The sequence below is a fragment of the Diabrotica virgifera genome, chromosome 8 (genome assembly GCF_917563875.1).
Source record: "Diabrotica virgifera virgifera chromosome 8, PGI_DIABVI_V3a".
Lineage (NCBI taxonomy): Eukaryota > Metazoa > Arthropoda > Insecta > Coleoptera > Chrysomelidae > Diabrotica > Diabrotica virgifera.
In genome coordinates, this window is record NC_065450.1 from 59,105,312 (window position 1) to 59,122,207 (window position 16,896).

The 16,896-nt window shown below is 33.8% G+C and overlaps 1 protein-coding gene across 1 annotated transcript; it reads left to right on the forward strand.

Moving 5' to 3' along the window:
- The first annotated feature begins 456 nt into the window (after positions 1-456).
- LOC126889294 (mediator of RNA polymerase II transcription subunit 30-like) lies at positions 457-15,539 on the forward strand. The gene is made up of 4 exons (XM_050657425.1): positions 457-795; positions 2,466-2,768; positions 4,474-4,676; positions 11,320-15,539. Exons 1-4 carry the CDS (start codon positions 741-743, stop codon positions 11,683-11,685), a joined length of 927 nt encoding a protein of 308 aa, XP_050513382.1. The 5' UTR covers positions 457-740; the 3' UTR covers positions 11,686-15,539.
- Positions 15,540-16,896: the final 1,357 nt, after the last annotated feature.

A 16,896-nucleotide genomic window follows, 5' to 3' on the forward strand; every position in this document is an offset into this window, starting at 1 on the left:
TCCTGTATCAGAAGATGACACAAAATCATTTTGTGATATGTAAATGGCAGATTTACGCCCGGTTTCATAATCAGTTAAAGTGGACTTTAAGTTTTAAGTTGGTACCCTTGTCAATGCAATTCATATGGGTAAATGTCAACGTTAAAGTGAACTTTAGTTAATGTTCACTTTAAGTTGATTATGAAACCGGGCGTTACAATATATTGTATAAAATCTACTAAAATTTACACTGGTAAAATGACACTTGACAGCCAAAAAAGAAGAAAAAATGACAGATGACAGCCCAAAAAGAAGAAGAAATGACAGATGACAGCTCATAAAAAGAAGAAGAAATGGCAGATGAATTTTGGGGGATTTTTTTAAAAAAATGTCATTTTTGGGGGAATTTGTAGTTCAGGTTGGGGGAATTGTATAAATCGGTCTGGCAACCCTGCAGTTGGGGTGTCATTTGTAAACAACAATAAAATTAGGTTATGTTTGTACATACCTGTAAATTATTGTGTTTCATTCCCTGATTACTGATTTTGATTTGATTCATTCATTATTCATTCTAATCTAAGAATGTTGTGTCTAAGATAAGATAAATAGTGTTATTTAGCTATTAATTCAATACCAAAGAATGTGTAGCCATCTACGGTTGCTTTGGAGTAGTAATATCTTGGGAGTTGTTAGATATTTTGATGCCAAGCCAAAACCGAAATTTTAAGGACTACTAAAAACTATTTCTGCTACATTTAATAATGGCAGCACCTCCTCATCATTTTATGCAAAATTTGAATAATCCTCAGCCAACTGGTAAGTTCTCTTTACATTATTTGAATTTTCCATTTTGCAGCCTTGTATTTGATCCAAATTACTTTAGAGAAGTTGGGAAGTTCTCATTGGGGGGTCTGTTGTGTATAGTACATATAGGAGTGGGCCAACACTTCCTTGTGGTACACCAGATTTGATGTAAAACCTGTCTGATGCATGTTAACCCATTGCCTGTCACACTTTAATTTGTATAATAATAGGTTTGTTCTAACATGAACTTTTGGACGGCCCAGAAACCGTCACGAAACTACTTGTACCGTTTTTTGTGTGCATGTTCGTAATTGTATCGCCCAGTTATCGTCCTATGATGGTAATTTGGAAACCGATGTTGGAACAGTTATCTGACTGATAACTGATTTATCTATCATTATAATATACATATTTGTCATTTTTGTTGGTGACAGTTTGTGTGCTTTTAGTCGCTCAAAGGCTCAAAAAATTTAAAGAATTAAATCCTAGTGCTCAAGTCAGTCCAACCAGCACATTATGCATTTGTCCAATTACCGAAATGATCATCACGAAACCGTCACCGAAAGATCACAATTCTTGTTGGAACAGTGGGAAGGACAATCTGATGACAATCATATTTTTGTTGGAACGGATTTTGTTTACTGCGCAGGAGCTTTACCATTTCATGACGGTTCTCGGTCATGTTGGAACAAAGCTAGTCTCAGGGGCCATTGATATCCACGGCAAGAAAGTAACTCATATAATGTGTATATCAAAAAAGAGGGTCGTGGCCCCTGGCAAAATATCTGTGTATCTCATATATGAGCTACATGTCAGCAATGTGATAATTGAATTTTGTTTTAAACTCATCACTTAGATAAGATCCCAATAATTTGAAATATATGATGGCAAGATACCTTTTTATCATGAATAATATATAATAATCCTTGTACATCACACCTTGTCAACTGAGTATCTTTTCTTTATGTATTCTTGAGTATTAGGATGAGAGTTTATTCTTTGGCGCAGCAGTCTTTCAAGGATTTTGGAGATTTGGAGCACCTAGTTAACTTTTAGATATGATGAAACGTTATTTGGATTTTGTGAGATTTCTGAATGAGCATTATTTCTGTGAATTTCGGCATTTTAGGCCAGAAGTTGAGTCTTAGGATAGCTTAAATGTGTATGTGATAAGAGCTATTCTCTCTCTTTGGAAATTCCTTTAGCATTTTTGGATTTGCTCTGTCCACATTTTTTATTTTTTGAATTTTTAAGTAGTTTATTAACGACGATTAAGTATCTTCTTTAACGACGTTTTTATAGGTGGAATATGTATAGGACTTTGGGATAATTTTCTTGTGGTTTTATCATCTGGTTTAACATTGGTGTTACGATGTTTTGCAAATATTCTAGCTTTTTCTTCATCGCTTCTGGTCCAATTCCAATCTGGATTGGAGATCATTGAGTTTTAGGCTTGTTTGAGTGTCAGATAGGTTTCCAGGTTGAGTTATGATGCAGGTTGAGACTGGTGTGGTATTCTGTGAATGTCTTTTCTCGTGCAGCTTTAATTTTAGCTTTTGGTTAGGTAAATCAGAGATAAAACAGATCATGAAATTTAATTTTGTTAATATAACCCACAAATAATGATCAAACAATGCAATAAATATAACCATATTGATCTGGAAATGATTTTTTTCATGTAGCAATGAGGAGTTCTTTTGGACCAACTCCAATGCAGACCCAAATGGCTCCAGGTAGCATGCAGAATACCATGCCAACACAAATGCCTGTTCAGTTGTCTAATCCAATGGGTAGCCCCTTGGTGCCACAAATGAACAATCCAATGAATGGAACCATGACAAATCCAATGAATCCCAGTTTGAATGGGGGTTCGCCAATGTTAAGTCAGATGAATCAGCACTACAACATGAGCAGCACAATGAATGGGGCTCAAATGGCACCCCATCAACCTCCTACACAGATGCCTATGCAGTCAAGACCCATGGGTAAGTGGAAACACAAATGTATTAGAATTTAATATTTGTTATAAAACAAGAGTTCTAGAGTACTGTCGTTTATTAGTACTTACTCTGAAATTATATGTGTATGATTTGTGCATATGCAAACCGCTTCTTCTTCATTGAGTACAGTACCCAAATTTTAGGCATAGGTAGCTTCCATGACAATTTGCCGATACTATTCAGGATCTTGTGTGGCATGTAACAATTCATCTGATGATAAGCCAGTACATTGACAAAAGTTTCAGAGTCATGAACATGTCTTCCTACCAATTCTTCTTTTTCTCTCAATCTTTCTATTGAGTATTACAGTGGAACCTCGATAATCCGTCAGGGCACCGGACCAAGGGTATGACGGATAATCGAAAAGACGGTTAACAGAACATTAAAAAAGAAATAAAAATTCATAGTACATATAACTCAAATTGTATTTGTATGTTTTATTTGACAATATAAGAGGGATTTATATTAGTACAGTCGAATCAATTTGATTTAAAATATTCCGAAATCTTTGTTTGTTTGTGATAGTGAAAGAATGTAAGAAAAATTTCAAAAAATACTGCATCGGTTGGAACAGAATGCAAATGATAAATGGTGAGATATGTATATTTGTAGACGACATAGTACTAATTGCGGAAACAGCAGAAAAACTAAAATATAACTTAGAGTTTAGAGCAATGGAACATAGAATTAAGCCAATACAACTTAAATGTAAACAAAGAGAAGACTCAGATAATGAAAATAACAAGGATACAAGAGACAGAAGATCAAATAGAAGTAATGATAGATCAACAAAAAATAATACAGACAAATCCATACAAATACTTGGGAACAGTAATCAACAACAAAGGAGATATCGAGGACAATCTTAACAACAGAATGGAAAACACAGGAAAACTATTCCAAGTACTAAATAGAGGATTCCTTAATAATAAAGGAATATCAACAAAGACCAAGATGATAAAATACAAAACAATATAGAGACCTAGCGTGACATACAGAGCAGAAAACTGGATCTTAAACAAAATACATCAGAGCAGAATTCAGGCAGCAGAGATGAAATACCTTAGAAGAACGATCAGAGTAAGAAGAACGGATAGAATAAGAAATGAGGAAATAAGAGAAAGATTCAAAATCAAACCGATACTCAACTCAATTAAGGAGAAAAAATTGGCATGGTTCAGACATCTAACCCGGATGGACAATAACAGACAAGTGAAAAGAATGTGGGAAGCAAAACCAATAGGGAAGAACAGAAGAGGACGACCCATTAAAGAATGGAATAGTGGCATCTCGCAGATACTACAGAGTAAGGGGAAAACTTGGCAAGAAGCAACACATATGGCAACCAATAGGAAAGAATGGAGAAAGTTCATTAAGAGCTAGACGCAACTCCCGACACCTTAGAAGAGGGCTGATTTATATTGAATGAATGGCCCAACACCGAAAGGTATCAGTGGGTCTACTGATTAAGTAAAGTAAATTGTAAAGAACAAGTTCCTCCTACTTCTGGTCTCTCTACCCTGGTCAAACCCTATGCAGTAATTACCTCATACCTCAAGGCCAGAAACAAAGTGGATTGGGGTAGGCACAATTTAAATAAGAGCATGACATTTTAAAAGTAATCTAATATTTTGTTTGTTTTCGATATATCATAATCAAACAAATTCCAATGATAAATTATATTTTATAGAATTTACACCTGCTCTGAATCACCATGAAATGCCTCAACAAACTCCAACGGTTGCTCCAACACCCCCATCAGTTCCTGTACAACAGCAACAGCAACAAGCCAAAGAATTCAATACTGCGTCGTTATGCAGATTAGGACAAGAGACTGTTCAAGATATTATTAGTAGAACCCAAGAAGTGTTCCAGACTTTAAAACAGATTCAGGTTAGTATGATTTTTGGAGATTAATAACAAATTTAATGAAATAAGAAGTCCAAGATCCAAAAATTTGAAGATCTTTATCTTGGAACCAATTTCTGGGTACAACCTTAATATCTGCCTTCTGCAATTTACAAGGCCAGCATACGACCAATAAATGAGACGAAAGGGACTCCACAATATGCAGTCACCTTCCGTCCATTTGTCTAGGTAAAAATTCCAACGAAAGTTGGTTTCGTGTTCTCACAATATGAGTAAACTGAGAATATGAGAGACAGCTTATGTTTCATTTCGGTTCAGACATGATGAATCATCACCTTACATATGTTTCACTCTCTCCAGAGATCTTCAAAGATCGTTTCAGAGATGATCAATCATCCCATTACATATGTTCTTTCTAGAGATTTTCAGAGGGGCTATATGGAGAGCCCCTCAAATTTAATGTGGTAGGTTCTGAAACTAAACATAACGAAAGACTAACAATAATGAAAATTGAGAACTGTGATAAACTGCTGCACAAATAACGAACTTAGAATATAATCCGGTCAACTTAGACATCAAAATAGTTGGCAAATAACAAAAATTGCCGGAGAGCCAAATTTTGGTGGAGAACTAGAGTTTACCATAAAAAATAAAGTTTTAAAAGTCCCCATCGATCCTATGTGTGCAACAAAAGTTATTCGGGGTCAAAGGTCAAAATTAGGGTTTTTTTGGATTTTCTCGAAAACGGTAAGATTTACCAAAAAAAAAACAACAAACCAAAGTTGTAGGTCTTTCTACAAAAATAGTCCTTACAATTTTTTTCCTAAGAGTTACCATTCCTGAGATATCGCGCTTTTAAAAGTTACTTTATACATTATATGCACATATTATAAACCACGTATATGCATAATGTGGCACTTAAGACAAGTATAAATGCCTATTTGTGTCTCTTTTATATAATATATATTATACTATTCTGAAAATATTTCTTCAAAAGACAATTAGTCCCAAACTGAATTTCCTCTATCCACGTGGCCTTGAAAAACATTTGGCTATACCATTGTTAAGAAAAAAAAACAGATTCTCTATTGTAAACAATGGCTACAATATTGTCCGTAGGTCTTGTTCATATTATCTGTTTCTTTTAGTGCTAAAGGTTCAGTTTAAGTGAATATAAGTGCTTATTACAAGTGTCTACCATTTAGCAGACATTACGGGCTTACAGTGACAGTGACAGTGGTATTTGACGGCTACAGTGAGTCGACAAAGAATATTAAAGCTGCAGAACAACGTCGTCGAACTACAAAAACATCATCGGGTTCCGAGATTATCTTTGATGAAAGTATAACAGTTCCAGCGAATCAACAACAATTTTTCGCTAACATTAATAATAAATCTCGTTTCATTTCCATGTTACCTGACAAATTAACAGCTGCGAATATTGAAGGGAAACAAGCTAAAAATCACGCAGATGTCCTTATAATTGAGACAGCAATTCAAAAATTTAAGGCAACAAACAGAACAATTGTAGTTGGTGAAGATGTTGATTTGTTAGTACTGCTTACTACAAGGACTCCAGTAGATAAAGTTATTTATTTTCTGAAACCTGGAAGGGCTCAACAGCGAACAGAGATATATTCTTCTAAAGGTTTATCGGCTTATGCCAAAAGTACATTTTATTTTTACATGCGATAACCGGCTGCGACACTACGTCAGCACTTACAGTACACTACGTACAGAAGGGGCAAAACGTCGGTACTTAAATTATTCGAAAAAAAAAAAAAGATTTGACTGACTGCTGTAAAGTTTTTACATAACTTGATTCCACACCGCAAACAATAATTACGGAAGGAATTCGCTTTCTTCTTGCGGTTTATGAAGCTCCAAAAAAATTAGTTGTCTTGATAAATACCGATACTTAACTTTGGAAAAAGTACGCGAAACAAGAAACAAGTACAACTATCATGTCTTCCTCCAACATCAGCATCTGCTTTTTAACATTTGTATCGAGTATATTATCAAGTTCAAACATGGCTAGGCAATGAACTGAATCCAGAAGACTGGGATTGGAAATTAATAGATTATACTCTGGAACCGATTAAAACCTTACTTCCACCTGCTCCAGAAAAACTCCTTAACACTATTTTTTGCAATTGCAAAAAAGGTTGTAGTGGCAAATGTGGATGTAAAAAAGTCGGGTTGCTGTGTTCTCTAGCGTGTACCAACTGCCAAGGTCAGTCTTGCTCAAATGTCCAGTTTAGTACAACAGAGGAAGACTCCTGTGATTTTAATGAAGAGACCAATAGTCACATTTGAACAATATTTGAACATCCAGCAAGAGGAAGAAGAAGAAGATGAAATCGAAGAAGACTTGACTGTTGAAGTAGACTTTCAAGAATATGAATCTGATTAAAATATCTAAAGAAATCAAAACAATAGTTAACCTAATAATCAATAGCAATATCAATAAGAAGTTAATATCTAGAACTTGACCGGTATTGTTTCCTTAAATTATCCTAAAATTGTCAAAACAGTTAGTGGAGTAGGCCTACAGGGGAAACCAAGGTATAAAAAACGCGCCGAGTACACTACCTCACAGGTGGTGTGGAAACGTGTGCATATCATGTATAATATGACTTTTAGAATCGCGATATCTCAGGAGTGGCAACTCTTAGGAATAAAATAGTAAGGACTATTTTTGTAGAGAATTTTAAGATCTACAACTTTGGTTTAAGGTTCTTTTTTGATAAAACTTACCGTTTTCGAAAAAAATCCAAAAAATCTCAAATTTTGACCTTTGATCCCGAATAACTTTTGTTGCACACATGGGATCGATGGGGACTTTTAATACTTTATTTGTTATCGTATACCCTAGCTCTCCACCAAAATTTGGCTCTCCGGCAATTTTTGTTATTTCAAATGTCTATGTAGACCGGGTTAATATACAACACAATTTTTGACCATAAAGACCAACACAAATATACATTCAATATCACCTGTGGACAAAGATCTATGATAGATTATGTTGTAACCAACAGAAATATACATCCATCATAATAGACTAAGAGCCGCTATAGGTGAAATTTCTTAATCATTTTAGGCACGATGGGACCCTATAACTTAAATAGTAGAACCTAAAAGAAAACGTTTGAACACTGTGCCGTCACTTTTCAGTGGCACATGCGTCGACAGTGGCGCATCAGACTTTCCACTTATGGACGGGATAAATAAATTAAAAGTTACCCTCCCTTACTAACAGAATTAATTTTTTTTTATTTTTTTTTAGTTCTATGTGATTAACACATAGGATTCAGCGTAATTTTAACCCACCACCCCCTTCCCCCTGCCCCCACCATCAAAAACTTCATTTTTCGTTTTTATTTTCTTTGGTGGGATGCAATCAATTTTAAAATTTCAAAAAATTCACACGCATAGCTGAGGCTTTTATAAAACATGCCTATTTTTTATAGACCCATAGGTAGAGTGTACATAACCTCAAAAAATTAAAAGAAAATTGTTTTTTCAAAAAAGCGTATAATTTTTTTTTGAGGAATAGCTGCGGTCTAATTTTTTATTAATCTTGTGTGTTTTATCAAACACTATATTTTAAATTTTTTTCAGATTTTTCCGTAAGGATCCCCACCTTCAAAAATCCGAAAAACTGTTTTTTGAGGGGTTTTGGGGGATTTTCCCTATTTTATAGACTTCACAATATATCTAATCAATTTTGTTTTTATAGGATATTATGTAACTTGAAGTAACTGAGTCCTTTAGAATATTTAAAAATCAGAAAAACACGTTCAAACCCCCCAAAACCCCCTTAAAAAACAGTTTTTTGGATTTTTGAAGGTGACCAGCGTTACAGAAAAATCTGAAAAATATTAGAAATATAGTGTTTGATAAAATACACAAGACTAAGAAAAAATTAGATCTGCAGCTATCCCCAAAAAAAGTTATATACCTTTTTCCAAAAAACAAATTTTAAAAATTTTTTGAGGTTATGTACACTCAACCTACAGGTCTATAAAAAATAGACGTGTTTTATAAAAGCCTTAGCTATGCGTGTGAATTTTTTGAAATTTTAAAATTGATTGCATCCCACCAAAAAAAATAAAATCGAAAAATAAAGTTTTTGATGGTGGGGGCAGGGAGAAGGGGGTGGTGGGTTAAAATTACAATGAATCTTATGTCTTAATCACATAGAACTTTAAAAAATGAAAAAAATTAAATTCTGGTAATGAGGGAGGGTATTTTTTAATTTATGTATCCCGTCCATAAGTGGAAAGTTTGATGCGCCACTGTAGACGCATGTGCCACTGAAAAGTGACGGCACAGTGCTCAAACATTTTCTTTTAGGTTCTACTATTTAAGTTATAGGGTCTCGTCGTGCCTAAAATGATTAAGAAATTTCACCTATAGCGGCTCTTAGTCTATAAGTAAATAGTAATGGCAGTTCTTGGTAGGGGCCCTTTAGAGTAGCACACTCAAGTGGATTGTTTTGGTCTAGTTCTTGCATCCACACTCTGTGTCCACTATATTTGTCTCCAAACTAAAACCTCAATTTATTGTTGACAGGTTTGAATGTGGGAGCTGGATTATGCGGTCTACATCCAGCAATTAACGTATTGTTATAATTTCACATTTTATCTCCTGGTTTCTCCTATACTACTGGTCGGTTGTACTTGTGTTCACAAGGCCGGTCGTCCATTGGAAGCGTAGTCGCGCGACTCGTAGGTAGCGCGTATACGTCCGTGTATGTGCGATCATGCGACTGGTATCATCCACTACAGGCGACTGTATACTATAGTAGTCGCGCGACTCGTAGGTAGCGCGTATACGTCCGTGTATGTGCGATCATGCGACTGGTATCATCCACTACAGGCGACTGTATACTATAGTATTTTTACTACAAAAGCGATATTACGTAGGTCAAAATTTTTGACGTAAGAGAACTGTCAAAACATTAGAATGTGACTTTTCATTATTGCCATGTTTATTAATAAATATTTTAATTATTATTAAATTTATTTAATATGGTTATGGTTTTTATTTTTCGTTTACATTGTAATTATATATATATATTATAAAATAATAATATTGAAAAACTCTTTTCACTAGCACCTACTTCTTCTGCAACTTTCGACCACAATTTCCTTTGAACATCACGTGACTGATATCTCTTGTCTTTCATGTTCCACATCGGAGACTTTTTATAAACGGCACTAATCAGTTTTTCGTTATTAATTTCCATAATATATAATTATTACCTGCATAGATATTTATTGTAAACCAGTGTAGCATCAACATGCGATTACCAGCGACTAATCTCATTCTAGGAGGATCGGTCGCCAGTCGCTTGTGGTCGGCCGAGCCCGGTCGCTCAAAGTCGTTTGCAGTGGACGTTGTTTACTTACATTTTATTTGTTAGAATTATGTAGTTGCTTCTATACGGGCGTATTGGGACCGTGCAAGTTCGGCAAAGCGACACCTGGTTTCTAAGCTCAGAAACATTATTCGCACTTTTAATTATATTGACCAATTATATTAGTCCTGGTTACTGGATAATTGTCAAGGCCATAGTCCAAAAAAATAATAAGAAGAAAAAATAAGATGCAGGTTATGTTATGCAAACGTAAACAATTGTATGTAGTAAATAAAATTAGTTATTAAAATGCAGTACTGCAAGGAAAATACAATTAATTAAATTTACCTTTATATAATAATTGCATATCATATCAATATTGTGGAGCAATATATAATTTTTCTTCTTCAATGATAGTAGGTATGAAATATACGTCAATTTGACAATTTCAATTGACAATATGAATTATTTAAGAAAGTTACAATATTTCTCCGCTATTCTCGCACGATCGTTTCTCGTATCCCCTCCAAGTACTTGCACACCGCGAATACGCGCTACCTTCGAGTCGCGCGACTACGCTTCCAATGGACGACCGGCCTATCAGTGTTCAGTTTGCCAGAGTATTTGAACGCGCAGTTTACTTTTGTGGCGACTCTGTAATTTCCCTGTCTGTCCGATATCACTTTGAACATTTCCGTTAAATTCGAATAAACAGGAACCATTCTGTCTCCTGCCATTGCCCATAATGAAGCCTCCAGAATAATTACTTTAAACTGTTTGCCCTTTTGTCTAGTGTCTGTTATTTGTATAATTGTATGTGAATGTTTACGACATTCCTTAATGTGCTGATCCTATTTTTTGACGAACTATATGCCGAAGATATAGCCGATTGTATGGATGATGCCATAATAATGTTGAACAAGTTATATCACGCTTCCTTAGAGGTCGGACTAAAGATTAACATCAACAAGACGCAAATAATAACTAATCTGGTGCTAAATCTTAATATTGTTGTTGATGGAATGGATATTGAGCAGACTGCATCTTATAAGTACTTGGGACATGAAATTCGGTTGGGACGAGATAACCAGACGTACGAGCTCCCACGTCGCATAGGATTAGCCTGGACAGCGTTTGGTAAACTGAACTATGTATTTAAATCGGACTTACCCATACGCCTGAAAAGGAAAATCTTTGACCAGTGTGTGTTACTTGTACTCCAATATCTGCCTTTTATTTGTAAAACGCATATAATATTGGCTATATTATCGTCACCGTCACTTCTAATGATTTGTTATTTTTTAGCCTCCTAATGGAACTCCTCAATCCCTTAATACAAGCAACGAAAAAAAGGCCAAAGTTCAAGAACTGCTCCGTACAATTAGGGTTCTTTTCAAAAGACTTCGATTAATATACGAAAAATGTAATGAAATTTGCCAGCTACAGGGCATGGAATACACCCATATTGAAAGTTTGATTCCGTTCAAAGACGAACTGGATCCGAAGCACGACGAGAAGAAAAACTCTGAAGCTTATCGAACAGCTTGTGATGAGAGTAAGGAAGTAATGGAGCAGGTCGTTTTGAAAAACAAACAGCTCAAAGAGGTTATAGATCACTTAAGGCGTATTATTTGGGAGATCAACACAATGCTCACTATGAGAAAATCATAGCAAATATCAGCGAAATAACATTACATAGAGTATTTTTCTATTTAATTACTCTTTAACCATTACTAACCATTAAACTCAAACTTAAAAAGTCAAACAATTAAGAATGGACGTCATAGATTTAATGACGTCATAACCTACCCGTACAAACTTAACGGCAAACAAATTCAACAAAGTAAGTTATCAATCGAAGTAGCACAGAAAACGACAATAAATATCGTTCCCATAGCACCATATTGACAACAGGTGGAATACTTTCTTTGGTTACAACCTTACGAGATTTTCAAAAATTATGAATCATACAGGATGCCAAGGAAATAAAGATGAGAGAATTTTAAATAATTCACAACTCATCTGCTCAGCGTGGTAAAAGTTCTAACAAGAAAGATTCTTTAATACTCCTACAAAAGAGTAAATGAATTAAAAATGTATAAACATTTTCAATTTCTTTGCAGCACGAAAATGCAGCAGCTGCATAATACTCTGGTTAAATGGAGAGTGCAGGAAGAGGCTATACCGGTTTCGGAGGTCTTTTCCCCCTCATCAGTAGTCCCATATCTTCTTCTCTCCGATTTCTCCAGGCATCACACTTTGGGCCTTTCCGAATTTGCCCAGCCTTTGCAATTCTGAAAGGCCCAAAGTGTGATGCCTGGATAAATCGGAGAGAAGAGGATATGGGACTACTGATGAGGGGGAAAAGACCTCCGAAACCTGTATACTCTTCCTGCACTCTCCGATTTAACCAGAGTATTATGCAGCTGCTGCATTTTCGTGTTGCAAAGAAATTGAAAATGTTTAAACATTTTTAATTCAATTTTAAAGTCAAAAGGCAGATATCGAGCACTGAATTTAATTAAATCTTGCCCAAGTATACTTTCGCTCACAAGAGCATCCTCAGGGGCATTTCGTCAATAAAAAGAAGGTATCCTCGAATGTCATTTTATTAATATAAATAATTTTGGTGGCAAATTTAAATTAACATCTAACTAAACACTGAACAAGGGACAAAACAGATAAATTAAATTGCCAGTAGCTTCTACATTTTACAATATGGAGGCAGAAATATTTTTAATTCATTTACTCTTTTGTAGGAGTATTAAGGAATCTTTCTTGTTGGAACTTTTACCACGCCCACGCTGAGCAGATGAGTTGTGAATTATTTAAAATTCTCTCATCTTAATTTCCTCGGCATCCTGTTTGATTTATAAATTTTGAAAATCTCAGGAGGTGTAACCAAAGAAAGTATTCCACCTGTTGTCAATCTGGTGGTATGGGAACGATATTTATTGTCGTTTTCTGTGCTACTTCGATTGATAACTTACTTTGTTTTTCGGTAGATGGCTCTAGTTCATCCGTGACATTTCTTTCTTTGCAATTCGGAAAGGCCCAAAGTGTGATGCCTGGAGAAATCGGAGAAAAGAGGATATGGGACTACTGATGAGGGGGAAAAGACCTCCGAAACCGGTATAGACTCTTCCTGCACTCTCCGATTTAACCAGAGTATTATGCAGCTGCTGCATTTTCGTGTTGCAAAGAAATTGAAAATGTTTATACATTTTCAAATTCAACAAATTTTTCCTCATATATTAGTTTTTTCGCTACCCTCAAGTTTGGCAGGAAAGCGCTGTTGCCAAATAAAAACGTATACGTACATATTTACGAACGCAGATACCGGCTATACTGTTTATCTTTGGTTTTAAGAGTGTGAAACAAAGATAACTGTCTGCAAATACGTTGTATCCTATAGAAGGTTATGTAAAATTTTTGTTTGTTTTTTTTCTTCTTCTTTTATGGCCTTCGGGAGCTGTGCCCATTTAGCCAGGAACATTTCTTAAAATTAACGCCTAATTAAACCTACCATACAACAACCCTATTACGAATCTAGTCGACCAATCAAGAATAAGGAAGGGAAAGCGAAGATGGTTATAAAATAAACTGTCGTTAAAATATAAACTTAATAAATAAAATATAATTTGAAAACAATAATTTGACATTATATTTTTAACCTCTAATATTATGACAGACGACAGTTACTATTTACAATTTCACCAAATATAATAATGACGTCGTATAAACTCGTCACTAATTTTAGCCAATGAAATGCTCGCTATAATAAGAATGGCATGTCATAAAAATCTGATTATTCCCTACAATTTTTTCAAATTTAGAATATGGCAACATGGGGAAAATTACGTGCATTCCTTATTGTTTGACTTTTCCATTATTATACCAAATACTATAGACTGCAATATGTACATATAACTCTTAAAATTTCCCATTAATTTTGAGGAAGCAAAAAAATAGCGCCATCTAGCGGTATGAGTAGAATAACCACTAATAACCAGAGCAATCTAACCTTACATTTATAAAATTGCTTTATTATTGTTTTTATATAAGTGTTAGAACTATTTTTATTTTAATTTAATTTAGCAAAATTAGCTCGTTATTCAAAAATTTATAAAATTAAATTTGAATGTTTACGTCAAATTTTACGTTGTCAAAACGTAGTTCAACTCAAGTCGATAGTGGCGCTAGTGGCAACGTGCTTCCAGATTTCTGTGGGAGTTGGATGTATTACAGTCAATAGTATTTGATTATACTCACTAATCATTACTTTTATGGTTGCTATAAAAACTGATTTATCAGCGTAACCAGAAAAGGAATGTTGTTTGCTTCAAAACGGAATGGAATTTTTATTATTTATTGTATAAATATTTATCAAGAACTAAATTAACCTACTGATGACACTTTTCCTCCGAATTCTAAATATAAATGTTGTCAAACTTATTGTTATTCGTTATTTTTTTAAATTTTTTTTGTAGATTGACTTGTATCTATATAATTTGAGCAATATTTTTACTTTTCGACAACTTTTGTAGGGGGAAGTTCGTTGTACTTAAAATATTTGTGCAAAAAATAAAATATTTTTAACTTTTAATACTTTTTAATAACTGAATATTTTTCGAACTATAAATAATATTGTTATTAAAATTTTTAATTTAAATGTGTAGAAATCTACAAATAATATAATTATGCAGTCGCCATCTACAGGATTGCTTTGAAGTAACCGTGACCATTTCTCTCATTTGTTACTTATTTCTGTATGCGTCTTATGGCCGGTTTCACCAACGATAAATAATAGTTTATTCTAAATAAAGTTATTCGACCAATAAAGTGATATTTCTCCATTTTACTAATACTAACGTCAAATAAGACTTATTTTATTTATTTATCAAATAAATATTTACTCTTCGAATAAATTGGAAAATTAATCTCGCTGTAAAAATTTATATGAAAGTAAATTCGTAAGTTTAACTTTAAATTATCAAAATTATATTGAAACAAAATAAAATTATAAAACGTCTAATAAATTTTATTCGACAAATTACTATTCATTGATTTATTTGTTGTTGGTGAAACCGGACCTTAGTAATATATCATGTTATTCAATGCCACTAAAATGAGTCCTTTTAAAAAAATGACGAAAATTGCGTTTACTTTAATATCTTCTCCGGTTATGGTGGTAACTACTAAATATAGGTAATGTTTGTGTTATTGTTGCCTTAAATTTTGGATGTTTATAGCTTTATGTATTTTTGTATATATGTATTTATTATTTAGAATAATATTTAAGTCAATTTTTAAACTTTTTGTTTATTATTTTTAAAAAATAATTTTAATAGTTTCTAATTTAAGAATTTATTGATATCAAAATTTTAAATTACTGAGTTTTTGGTAAGAAAGTAAATGACAACATTGAAAATTCTTTTATCAGTAATAAGTAGATTTAAGTATCTTATTTTTTATATAATTGATTTTTACTGTATTTCCAAAAATAAACAGTATCGAATTTAAAAGTCTTATTTTTATTTAAATTCCAGTTCTATGTACTGATGTGATCTTGATTATTGATATGAGATAATATTCTTATATGTCATTTAATTTAATCAATGCATTAATAATAATCTAATTAATTTACCAGATCACATATCAATATGTTTTCAATCTCAGGGCGAATTATAAATTAATTACTTACTCTCGTGGCTTCTAAGTATTTCTCAATGGTTCCTAATCGGGATAGGAAAGAAAAGAGTAAAATAATACACACATATGGGTTACAATTATAATCAAAATATTGTTTATTTTATTTAAATGGCAATCACTGCTTAATATTTGCTAGATCTTATTTTTCTTAAACATAACATTTACAAATGGGAATCTTATTTCCTTTTGGTTTCCAATTGAAAGTTTTTATTAACATTTAACTATTAGGATTTATTAGCAACAATTCTATTTAAGTTTGATGAAGCTTTTCTGATATTATTTATTATGTTCTTCAATTTATAATGTGGTATTTAATACGAAAAACCCATACATTCATGTCCAAACAAATGAGACTGACCTTTTTCTGGTGAACTGAGAATGTCTTCACACAAGACCCGTTTCCTGCTATCCTTGGCTGCGATCAAAACCTCGTCCTGGCTTTCAGTAATGTTCTCCTTTGAAAATTAGCTCGTATAGCTCTCGTTCCTGCTTCTGTCGTGATGCTGTGTTCTACCTTTTTCGAAACTGCAATCAGCTACCGGGACACTCTTGGCTCAAGGAGGTTCTTTACTCTCAACCTGGCCTACCTCTCGTTCCACGATAGATCTCCACACTCACGGAACTACGCCGGCTTTCTCACTCTCCGTACACTACCGTCTACTACTGGACTTCACTTCTCGACAGCTCAAAACATTCTGATCTCTATTTTTCATTCATTTCCCTACTTTCTAAATATCCCTTCCAGATTCACAAATCAACCTTCCACCACCAACTCTCATTCGCAGTCTTCCTCAAAACCAATTTTTAATCTTTCTAAATATGCTTAATGGATTTCAAAAAAAAAATAGTTAATTCCCATTGTGGTATTATAATATCACCCTGTACAAAAGATGTGTTATTCAAAGAAAAACATATATCATTCATCGTTCGCCCTTGACCAAGGCCGAGCGTGAGGTTGCGAGAGTTCATCATGTATATAAGTGAACACCCGATGATACGGGTCATCGTTATCGTTATAATTATTTATAGTAGTTAGTAATTGAGCAATGTGACGGTAGGTCATTACTGTGATATGTAAACCCATTGTTATGGTTAATTGTAGACGGAGTTAAAAGTAAATAATATAATGTATTTGAACTAAGAAGAGAGTTTTAATTAATTACGACCTAG

Coding starts and splice junctions, on each gene's coding strand:
- LOC126889294 (XM_050657425.1), top strand. CDS start 741: ATGGCAGCACCTCCTCATCATTTTATGCAAAATTTGAATAATCCTCAG. Junction 796..2,465: donor GAATAATCCTCAGCCAACTG/GTAAGTTCTCTT, acceptor TTTTTCATGTAG/CAATGAGGAGTTCTTTTGGA. Junction 4,677..11,319: donor AGACTTTAAAACAGATTCAG/GTTAGTATGATT, acceptor GTTATTTTTTAG/CCTCCTAATGGAACTCCTCA.